The 12,569-nt window shown below is 36.5% G+C and overlaps 1 protein-coding gene across 4 annotated transcripts in view; it reads left to right on the plus strand.

Annotated features, from left to right (window-relative positions):
* The window catches only part of CPS1 (carbamoyl-phosphate synthase 1), a 177,952-nt gene extending 167,291 nt beyond the window's left edge, over window positions 1-10,661 (plus strand). For all 4 annotated transcript variants that reach the window (XM_081937064.1, XM_081937065.1, XM_081937066.1 and 1 more), the window contains exons 35-38: window positions 2,504-2,563; window positions 5,312-5,424; window positions 6,091-6,220; window positions 10,169-10,661. In XM_081937064.1, the coding sequence (XP_081793190.1) occupies window positions 2,504-2,563; window positions 5,312-5,424; window positions 6,091-6,220; window positions 10,169-10,267 (402 nt within the window). In that variant the 3' untranslated portion in view covers window positions 10,268-10,661. The remainder of the gene's footprint in view (window positions 1-2,503; window positions 2,564-5,311; window positions 5,425-6,090; window positions 6,221-10,168) is intronic.
* The last annotated feature ends 1,908 nt before the right edge of the window (window positions 10,662-12,569 follow it).

Genomic DNA, 12,569 nt, shown 5'->3' on the forward strand with positions numbered 1-12,569 from the left:
GTTGAATGTCTGGACAGTCGTTGTCAGTTATATCCTTTGTTAGGCAAACTAGGTATGATATATTGCTGCAGGAATTAAATCTGCTTCTGGGTATAGTACAATATGGGGACATGCTCTGAACAGATTTTATAATGCATGCATCAGATTTTTTTAAAAAAAAACACACACCAAATTGTGAGCCATATTGAGAAGAGGCACAGGGATAAGGTTCCAAATAAGTTATTTTAAAAAGACATCTCTAACTTCTAAAGAGACTGAATTTGTGGTGCGGGACGAAAGGGTTAGGTTAGCCACCTTCCCATCAATGAACAGGCCTCTGCTATAAACTGCAGCCTTTGCAGCTGATTTTAGAAAAAGAAATATGAGGCTGAAGGAGATGCAGCTATGAAACATTAAATTAACTAGAGTCTTCAATCCTTGAGAAAAAAAATCTAAATGATTTCAGGATAGAATATAATTGGAAGTGCACAAAGATGAGTTTGTTGATTAATCTGTGCAGATTTATTCTGAGTGATATTATTCTGAATGAATGAATATATATATATATATATATATATATATATATATATATATATATATATATATATATATATATATATATATATATATATATATATATTCATTCAAATTTGCTTGATTTCATATTCAACTTACAGCTAAAGTTGTCTTAACAAATGCAGTAGGAAAAGCTTATATTGCTTTTAGTACTAACTGAACTGGCATAGTTCCATAAAAACCAGAATCAGCTGAGGAGCCTCTATTCATAGGATAATTATACAGTGTATGAAAAGGAAGTTGAAAGAAATGAGAATATTCATTTTAAAATAGAACCCCAGTAGCTTGCAGTTCTAAACCAAGTTAGTGCAACTTACTCTTTAGAAGCGAGTGATTTCTACTTCAGATACTTTCAATCAGTCTTGACATCTAGGACAGCTTTGATGACTGCTGTAATTTCTCTCTCTCTCTCTCTCTCTCTCTCTCTCTCTCTCTCTCTCTATCTATCTATCTATCTATCTATCAATCTCTCTCTCTCTCAATCTCTTTTAGCGTTCAGTAACGTTTGATAGAAGCTTATCATTCTATTATGAAAGTCCAGACCAGAAGCCAGAGTGATTTGAAAATTGAGAAGATGCCAACTCTGTCAAGTTAGATATTTATATTTTCCTCTTCATTTAGAGAGCAGAAATGTCTTCTCAAGGAATGACACTTCAAACTACAATTGGCTCATTTTCCCTCACAAATTCCTTGCTATATTTGTTAGGGTTTCTCAGTGTAAACCTGTACCAAGAAAAGCAAATCCAGAAATCCTGAATCTTTGTTAAAACTCAGGCAGCAGTGGAATGCTTTTAATTTGAAAATCAGCTGCCTTTGATATGAATGAAGATCTGAACAGTAGTAGAAAGGTCTTGCTAAACAACAGAATTAATTCACTTAATAAAAATAATCTGGATGTTGAGGATGACAACAACAACAACAACAATAATAATAAATGACAACTTTGTATTTCTAGTTAAACTGATAGCCATCATTATTACAGAGGAGGTCCTAGGTGCCTCCTAGCTCTAACCCTTTATATTTGCACCACTGCATCCTCATTTTTTCACCAGCCATTTTTCAACACCAGTTTAATTCTGTTCCCTTCACCAGTGCAAATAACAATAGTTAACAGAAGTGGCCTCTTGGGGAAATTGGAGTTAATAGGTACATAAAGTAGGACATGATGTAGAGAGACCATCTCATGTGATAAAACATCACAATGGTACATGGTTATGAACATTTCTATGCTAAAATGAGGCTGCCTAGGCTGTCCTCCTCAGAAACAGTATGTTTTGGGGTTTCTAACCTGCATATTCCTGTTACACAGCTTGCTTCATTTGGCACTTCCAGGATAAAGTATAGTTCATTTTTAGCCACTTTAGGCTCTAACTTTTAAAAAGTTCTAGCTGTTACTATAAAGGAGAGAGACCTATACTTTTGTCAGTTTCTACTAAATATTTAAAATTAAATTTGAGCTTTCACATGATGTAGTCTCCGTTCTTTCCCTTCTGCCTGGTTTTTCTCTTCTCTTCTTCTTTTCCTCAAGTTCCAGGGGTCAATGGGTGCTGGACCGGATAAAGATTTATGAACTTTCCTGAAAAAAGTGATCAAGCAATGTTCTGTTGTCTAGTAATCCATACTCCCTAGTTATAAGGCTCTGAAAGGCATAGTGTTATATTAAGACTCTGGGGAACCCAGCATATTGGTGAGACATGGACTTCAATTGCAGACAGTACTTTTGTATCTTATTAATCTAAAATAACTTGCCATTACAATAAAGCTCATGTATTGTATATCTTTCTGTGACGTTCACTTTTAAGAAAAGGTAGATGTCAAAGACTAACACAGAGCTTCACTGTGTACCCTGTGGTAAAAGCAGAGATTTCCTGTATATTGCGAATGATCCTCACTGCAAACATTGTGGAACAAAAATGTTCTGTTTAGCTGATTCTTGTTTTTCTTTCAGCATTCCTTCCGTCCAAAATTTCTTTATGAAGCAGAGCAGCTGCATAATCAAGGTTTTAAGGTAGGTTATTTGTTGTATGAAAATTCAGGAAAGGCTATACTTCTTAGCTAAAGGATTATCCAGAATGATCTTCCTCTTCTCCCTCATCTCTTCATGTAAATTTCCATGAGTATAGGTGAAATACAGAATAGGAACTGGAAACTTTGAGTAACAATAAGGCACACGGGCAAGTGAGAATGAACAAATTTTGGGTTTATTCTGTGAACAGCTTCAAACATCTGGTTTAACTAGGCCTTCCTGATTTTGGTGATATCCAAATCTCCCCACTCATGGGCTAAACATGTTTCTTCTATAGCAGATGTTCTACATGTGTTTAGAAGCATGCAAACTGCAAGTAGAGGAAGGGAAAAAACTGTTCTGTGTGGGAAAGCATAGGAAATATCAATTTTGTGGAACTTCAGGTCTTATAATACGTATTTATCATGATTTCATTTTTATTAAGAGCAAGAAAAACTATATTGGCTAGACTGCAAAATTAGCCCTTCTGCCATTTATTTTTGAAAGCAATAATAGAGCGCTGTGAACACTGAAGTGCCCAGTGGCTAAGTCCTTTTCTGACACCAATCAATACTTCCTTTTCACCTTTAAATAAGAGTCTGTTGTATCAGCTATTATACTGCCAGCTGGCAAAGGCTGAAACGACATGTGACAAAGTTACTTGCAAGCTGTTTTGTAAAACACAAAATCCTGATTTGGCTCTTCAAAGTCCACTTGTTCAGTGCTGACATATAGATCTTGGTTCCATAGGCATAAGGAACACTACACTATCTATTTCTCATCTTTAGATTATATTCCTTTTACCCTATAAATGGAATAACGTAAGCTTTCTGATCACCTCTGAGTTAAACTGATATCCACATGGGAATAAAAACTATATAATGGCATAAAAGTTTCTCTCCCCACTGTCAATCCTTGACCTGAATTTATTGCCTGCTTCAGCTCACAAGTTGGTTGTGTTTTGTTTCCCATCTTGTTAAGCAAAGTGATCAGCTTTCCAATCCAACTTTTTCAGAAAGTCAACTGCTGGTGGGAATCCATCCAACAATCACAACAGTGATGCAAGAAGACAGGCTGGGAGGATAGCAAGTTTTGACAAGTGGCTCTTTCCAAACCAGGGATCTCCACTGAACGCCTGCATGCCTGTTCATGGATTTCTGGAGGTTTAGATTTTTAAAAAGTCAGTCTCCTGCTTAGAGAGAGTGCTGCTTTTTCAAAACCCACACTCTTAGGTGGCAGTAAGAAATAAATGATGCACTATCCTGAAGTGGCCAATAGACTGAGGCTGACCCTTCTCTCAGGGGTCACCAAACCGGCTGTCAATAGCATGTACAGTGAATGAAGTGCTTCAACTTGGCCATACCATTAAAGTCCCACTGTTAGCCTCTTAAGAGAATAGCACCATCACAGCTAAGGTGGTTTTGTTGCTAGAGACATAAGTGAGAAAAGGTCCACAAATATTTTTTGGCATTTAAGCTGCACAGCTTAAACATGTAAACAGCACAGATGAGAAGTGGGGACAAATACAATAGTTATTCCCCACTGCATCACCCTCTTTTTGTAGGCAGTAGCTTTCTGAGTGGAAAATGTCCATTCATATCACCCTTGGTACAAGGAGGAACGTGGCAAATGGCAGAGCCCTCAGTTTGTTCCTTACTTTACTGTCTCACCTGAAAAGACTATGTGATTTAAAGCTTTTTGACAACAGCTGTAGATACTCAGATCCTTTCTCTCTTATTGGATGACCCTGTTAGAGAAGATACAGCATGGATACAGATAACCTTTATCACTTGGCTTCCTGCCAGATCCTGGAACAAAAACTATCCATGAAGTCTTCCAGTGAACTCTGCCAAACAGCATGAAATGCTTTCTGCTTACACATTTCTACTATTCTGATAGTGTGTACTTGTTAAACTTGTAACTGAACCTTTTGTGGGACAGCTGACTTTTTACATTGCTTTACATTAGTACCAAACCACATGAATAGCCAAAATACACGTAATATGTAGAACTGTCTATTTCATATGTAACAAGGAGTAAATGGGTAGTTTTAAAAGTTTCAGGTCCTTTGGCTAGGAGAAGATTCATCTTTCTGTATAAACATTTCCAAGTGGGAGAACAGCAATCTTCCCAAAGTCCGTGGACTGGCACCAGTCCACAGCATGCCAGAAACTGGGCCATGTAAACAAGCAAAGCCCCATTTGCAGGATGCAGGCAGCACACACCTCCTCCGCTCTGAGGAAAAACTTCTCTTCACAGAACTGGTCCTTGGTGTCCAAAAGGTTGGGGGCCGCCGTTCTAAAAGATACTAATTCAATGATAGCATCTTTTTATAATATCCAAATATCAGACTTCCAATAGTAGAAGTAATAAAGCAATACTTTGTTACTAAATCAGTAAAAAAGGAATGCTTCATCATTGCTGAATCTTAGTACTTTGGATTTTTCCTGGTTTATTATTATTCCCATATCTTGTCATCCAGTTTCTATCTGGAGGAGATATAAATTATGTTAAATGGGTGGGGTCTATGACATCCCAAACCATATTACAATATCTCTTTTTTAAAAGGCAGCAACTGATTCACACCCACTCAGGCAGTTGTCATTAAAACTCAACAGGAAGCTTGTCATTGATTTTCAGTTGCTCAATCTCCTACACTACCACTGATAGTTAAATGAAACCTCCCCCCCCCTTATCATTACACAGCATATACACACTCATGCATGTATGTACATAAATCTCTTTCTGCAGCTTTATGCTACACCAGAAACTTCAGCATGGCTCAATAGTAATGACATACCTGCTTCTCCAGTTGCCTGGCCTTCGAAGGAGAACTCGGAACCCATACTTCCTCCAGTCAAACAGTAAGAGATCCAACAAACTTGAAATATTCACAGTTGAGCAAAACTTTCATTAGAACCAGCAGTGAGAGAAAATGACTTGTAAGCTTTTGACTTTTTTTAAAGAATTCTTAATCAGAGAAATGGGGTCAACAAAACTGGGCTTGCATTATCTGATCTGCCCACACCTACTTGGTATCAAATAGTAACTATTGAGCATTCTGAAATATTACCAATTATTATCTTCCTTAGTAAACTTAGGTGGATTCCAGACTCTCCAGAGCATGGAACTCTGAATCCAATTAACTCTGCAGAAGCCACAACTTTTTCTCTTCCCTGCCATTCTGATGGATCTATCATCCCAGATTAGTTTAAATTAAGATGCTGTTGTGTCTGTAATGGTTACAGCTAAAGCACAGTTCTTATGGAGCTGAATATGGCTTAATAAGTTTGACACGTCTCTACTGCTGTGCTTATGTCTCACACTGTTTGCTTTTAAATTGGAACATCTTGAGTTGGACTATAAGCAGTCAGTTTCAAGGTGCTTTAATGCCTTTGGATCTAGCTTTAGAGTTGAAAAAATTACCAACTGAGTACAAAGACCTGTATTGATGGAATTCTAAAAAATGCATTTGATTTACTGGAGATATCTTTATTTGAGTTCTTAATCTCATATATGCTTTCTTTTAGGCTCATAAAGGATGGGAGCATAGACTTGGTAATTAACCTTCCCAACAACAACACCAAGTTTGTGCAGGATAATTACCTAATCCGTAGAGCAGCTGTTGATGGTGGAATCTCTCTCCTTACTAATTTACAGGTATTTCTCATAGTCCCATTGAATCTGTTATTGCATCCTATTGAGTAATCCCCTTCCCCTCCTCCTCCTCCTCCTTCTCTGTATTGTATTTCACTATCTTGTCACCATTAGTTTTAAAACCATTTTTATTTAACAGAGAGCAGGCTGCTGATTTTCAGAAAACTCCTATCCATAAGAGCTAATACACGGCAAAGAGATTGAAATCTGATCCAGAGATTTCTGGTGCATGTCTCTGTTGGATAGCCTTAGGCAAAACCTTCTCTTCCCCAAGCTTATTCCTTAGCTGCAATACAGACCTAATGACAGCAGCCTATTTAACAAAATTGCTGATATAATTAGAACAAGAGAATGTATGTGAAGGCACACAATAGTAGTAGGGGAGCAAAGTTATTGCTCTCTTCCCCTTTCTTCATTCCTATGTTCCTGTTGTCTGTGAGAGCACTTTACCTCTCTATCCCCTCAGTGTTTGTCCTCTAGGCAGTGCACAGCTCATCAGCATTTCAGAGAGAAAAAGAAAAAGAAGAACATTCCTCCCTCTCCTCTCTCTGCCTCTTGCCAGTGTCGCTTTTGCTATCATTACTTAGAAAAGGAAAGGACAACATGGGCATTTCCACATGCCACACTTTTTACACTCAAATCTCCCCAAGCAATTTGAAATGGGCTGCCAATCCTTTTCGCCCACTCCCCTTTTCTTGAATCCTATCAGCTTGTGCTCATTTTTCAGCTAACCAAAAGGAATATGCAAATAATACTAATACTAATACTACTAATACTACTACTACCACTACTACTAATAATAATAACAACAACAACAATAATAATAATAATAATAATAATAATAATAATAATAATAATAATAATAATAATAATAATCTTATATTTTAAGAAGGTACTTGGTTGATACCTCGGACTCTGGCAGCAAACAGTATCAACTATTAGCACCAGTCACTGGTATTTGTAATGCATTTTTTGAATGCTCAGTTGGCTGCGTTTCATGTTTAATGAATAAAGTTGTTAATAATAATAATAATAATAATAATAATAATAATAATAATAATAATAATAATAATAATAATAATAATAATAATAATGGTGATGCAATCTGTGTTTTGCTTCGCTCCCCACAAAGAAGAAATGAAGTAAATTGCTAGCTGTGCACATTATTTGTCAAATGAACCTGAATGTTTTGATGGGATGAAGCTGCCTTATTACTCAGCCATAATTCCTATTATAGATCCTATTAAAAATTAGGAAGTTAACTTTCAATTTTGATTATAGGCTGCAATGATGGCAGATGGATCAATATGGATTAAAAACAAAATACTGTACACATTTTAGACTCTAGTAACTAGAACCACACCACTATGCTAGAATAATACAAACCTTCTCAATACAAAAGGAGAAAAGAAGAATTAACTCACTAAATGGCCTGATGGTTTACATGTCTCCTTGTTTTCTGCTCAAAAGAAGGAGAAAATATAACTCTCTTCAATTTTACTCCAGGAGGCCTGCCAGAATGATGAAAACTGGCTGAGTGGGCAGAAAAGATAACTCTGATACCATGGCTGCAAAGATCTATAAAACTGCTAGATGGCAGTATAAAGATGAAAGAAAACTAATTCTGAACTGCCATCCTAGTGGTCCCTTGTCCTTTTGGTGACTAACATGATAGGCATGGAGAATGCAGGAATAAATATTTCTCCAATGTGGAAGTAGACTATTCAAGGGCAAAAATAGGTAAAAGAGATTATTCAGTTCATCTGTATTGCAAAAAGAAAGATTATTTGAGTTCCACTAAATTCATTGGCTAAATTAATCTTATGCGCATCTGCTGAACTCAGTTGATATTGAAAATCTCTTTACATGCTTTGAACTAGCACACAATCCTTAGGTAGTAAAGACCTAATATGTTTCTTTTTTGTGGAAGGAAGAGGCAAAGAGGTTGGGAATTCCACATACACACATAAAAACATACATACATGTATACATACCCATATACCTATTACACCACACTGTTTCTGGGTAAGCAACAGAATGCAAAATTCAGAAAAGGAAAATTAGTAAAAAGAAACTGAAGAAATTAAAGGTATGTGATTTGAAAATGAAAACAGAAAACAAACTAGTTTTCACAATACCAATTATATCTTTCCATATTTCTTCTTTCCTTGAAAAACATTTTGTTTCTTATCCATCTCATAGTTTAACTTGAGCCAGAGAAAACAAAGCCTACAAACAAAAATGTAATTTATATGCTTATTTGAAATGTAGAAGGAAATTATAGAGAAAAGAGAAAGAAAAACAACCAACTATGAACACTTTTCTTTATGAATGAAATCACAGGCAAACTTTGAATACTTTTTTTTGAGGACCAAGTTTGGGCAGAAGATTTTAATTGACTTTTGCAACATTTACTTATTTATTTAGACTTATAGCCCCTTTTCTCCCGCAGTTCATGGAAATATACATAGCTCCATGTCATTCAGTTTCTCCCCACAATAATTCTGTGATGTCTGAAAGAGTGATTGTCCCAATGAGCTTTCATGGCTGCAAGCAGAATTAGATCAGGATTTCCCTGGACCTAATCCAGTATCTTAACCCTTGCAGCACATGGGCTCTCAGCTCTTATCACAGTAATAGGAAAAGAAAATTCTATGCACATCACTACAGCACAGCAGTAAACATAACTACTCTTCAGAATTACTATCCCCTTTTTGCTTTTGCTCACAGGCTAGATTCTGGAATTTCAGGTTACACATTATTGACATATATAGAAACATGATCCATAGTTTAATGTAATGCAGAGGTGGGTTGCTACAAGTTCGCACCGGTTCGGGCGAACTGGTAGTGGTATTTTGGCCTGGGTCACAGAACCGGCAGTGGCCCAGGCCAGCCAGCCACACCCCCAAACACCATTTCCCCAGTGTTTTTTAATAATTTTTTTATGTTCTGCGCATGCACAGAAAAAAATTATAGTCAACTGCTCATGCGTGCACAAAGTGTGCACAAAGCGAACTAGCAGCAACCCACCCCTGATGTAATGGTATGCGGGAATGAACTTAGGAGACAAGGAAAGAGGCAGAGCCAAGGCAATGGTTGGATAAGAGACAGATTAGCCCACAAAAGGAATACAGACATGGGAAACAGCTCAGAAGGGACCCTCCCTAGTTTCTTGAGCTATAAAGACAACAGGGGGAGAAATATATTTTCAGAATTTCAGGTTTCTATTGATGTAACCTCAAAATAATGTAGAATTAGTTCATCTGGGTGAGTTTCATGTCTAGACTATCTAGCAAGGCTGACATTAAGGTAGAATGGATACAGTATATAGCAAATTCTCAATAATTGCTTTATCTCATATATTTTATTATATTATATATGTGTTTCCCATTTTGTGTTCAATTTGAACCTTTGTGAGTGGGGGGAAGACTGGATCTTTTGTTTGCTTGATTTATCCCAAAGTAAGTCTCTCAGTTCTTAGCAGGTGGCATCTCTGGCCCACTGTGTCTGAGCTTAGAATTTAAGTAGAATCAGGGTATACCAGGAGAGCAGGCTAGAGAAGGAATAGATGGGGGAGCATAACCATCCAAGAAAACAGTAATGGGAAATCACTTCCATACTGTGCCTGGAAGAACTATATAGAAATCATTAAGCATTCAGCTAAGCTCAAAGGAGACTGTATTTAAACCTTTCAAATGAATTAGTTTTAATAAATGCAGCAAATCAGTCCTTCCTCCTTTCACCACCCCCTCTCCCACTCCTCAGCCATAATGATTATTGTATAAATTGAACACCAAAATAATTATCTTTTGCATCAGCCATACAATAGATTCTTTTAATGGAAAAATCTGCTGAAAATAATTTATAAATGAAACTGAGATGGAATTTGCCTAATTCTCATTAATTTGTTTTGTTAAACATTTGTACTCTTCGTGGATTTTATGGTTTTAGGTAGCAAAACTCTTCACTGAAGCTCTCCAGTATTCCGGAAAACTGGACTGTAAAAGCCTGTTTCACTATAGATGGTTGAATAGCAGCACTGCAGCATAGAAGAAACCATCTCCCAGCAATGAAGAAATTCCATTCCTAAATGAGATTTTTGTTTATTCTGTAAATCCTAATTTCAATTAATATCTTTGCACCAAACATTTTATCTTCTTTGGAGCTTTATGCTAGCAGTTTTCCCAAACTGGATTTGTACTGCCAATATGGCAGCAATCATCAACATCATTTTTAGCCACCAGTAGATTAAGGTTACCATATCCAGGTGATAAGAATTGAAATGACTGTTACCTTACAACAAAGAAATAAAAAAACCTCTAATTTTTGCTGGATGGGTAATTTGGAATTTTGCAACTTGGATATGGCAACTCAGAATAAAACATGATTACTCCAACATATTTCAGAAATAAAAAGGTTCTGTTCTTGAACTTTATTCCTCTGTGGGATGACTTAATTCCAAATTATCTTGAAAATTGTTTAAGCAAGTGAAACAAATAAAATCAGTAGCTGTTGTAATTGTTTTAATATTCTAAATTGTTAAGTATTCTAGCACAGCCTGATCTGTTTTGAGGATTTAAATAGATTTATATCTTGTCTATTCTTCAAGAATTCAAGGCAACTTGCAGAGGGATTTCCCATGGTTTTATGTCCAGAGCAATAATCCTTTGAAGTAAATTGTGTTGAAAGAGCTTGATAGATCCAAAACACTGAGAAAGCTTCTGTGACTCCTTGGTTCCAATTCTACATATTAACCAATAATCTACGCTTGCTTCCTCACCATATATGACAAAATATAATATAATAGACTTGTATGTCATACCACGGTCAGTAACCTGGTTTTTTAAAATAAAAGAGTATGATGGTAGAAGCACAGAACATAGAATATAGGGCTGGAAGGGATCTCAGAGGTGTTAGTCCATCTCCCTGCTCAAGGCAAGATAACTTATTCCATCCTAGTCAAATGGTTGTCCAATCTATTTTTGAAAACCTCTAGGGATGGAACACACACAACTCCAGAAGGCAAGTTATTCCATTGATTGTTTTCACTCTCAGGAAATTTATCCTTAGCTTTAAGTTGGATCTCTCTTTGATGATCTTCCATCCATTACTTCTTATCCTGCCCTTTGGTGCTTTGGAGAATACCAATCCCCTCTTCTCTGTTATATTCCCTCAAGTACTGGAAGACAGTTATCATTGCCCCTCCCCAACCTTCTCTTTGTTAGGTTAGACATATTTAGCTCCCTCAACTGTTCATTATTCCATGTAGTCTGCAGACAATTTATCATCTTTGTTGTTGTTCTCTGCACATTTCCTAGAGTCGCAGCATTATTATTTTTTTGCATTAGGGTGACCAGAACTGGATGCAGCATTCCAAGTGTGACTTCATGATATAAAATGGTATTATCACTTCTTGTGATCTTGATGCAGCCCGTGACTGCATTGGCTTTTTGGCATAAAATGTGAAATTGCATAAATTATCACAGATTCCATTTTTTACAAATAAGCTAAATTCATTTCTCTCCCCCATCCCATCCCAACCCAGTCACTGTTTGCTGGGACTCCTTTGGCAAAGAAAGAACGTGTGACTGTTCCTGCTGGTCTGAAAATATTCATTTGCTTTTGTTGAAGATTCACCTTGTCTATTCCTTCAGCAATTGGGGATACTTTCAGAAAATCCATAAGGTGTAGTTCAGAGCCATCATTTTAGTGTCATGTACTCTTAATCTATTTTCTTACCACCATGGCTCATTCTGAAGAATTTCCTGACTTCTCTTTTACAGCCAGTAATCAGCCTTCTACCACTTGATTTACCTCAGCAATACCACAATCACTTGCTACTGAATATGATGAATGTGACAGGAACTCTTTCAAATAAGAGGATGACAATTCCAGCTTTTAGATAACAGCTGATGGCAGATAATACAGCTTTTTTTGTTTGTTTTTCATCTTGAATTGGCTCACTGTCTTTTATACATTTGAGGCCTGATCCCAATTTATCTCATTATGTTGCATAGCAATTCCTCCACAATCTCTTTTGTAATTAAAAGCAATTCAAGTAAGATTTGAACTTATGCCAACCTCACAAAACAAAGGAAAACAGAATCCTTGTTGCTGTTCAGTCATTTAGCCTTTTCCAGCTATTTGTATCTCTGAATATTTTTTCACTAGGATTTTCTTGCCAGTAACAGCTTTAAAGATGAAATATATATATGTTTGCCCTGGTCAAGTGACTTCTTTAAAATATGGGGAGGAGTAGTGAATACACTTTCAGGCCTAACAATTTATTCAAAACTTAATTTCTATTTTGTATGCCATGCCTCAACCTCATAATGATGTATTAATAATAGAA

The sequence above is a fragment of the Natrix helvetica genome (genome assembly GCF_964273705.1).
Source record: "Natrix helvetica genome assembly, chromosome: 1".
NCBI classification, from domain to species: Eukaryota; Metazoa; Chordata; class Lepidosauria; order Squamata; family Natricidae; genus Natrix; species Natrix helvetica.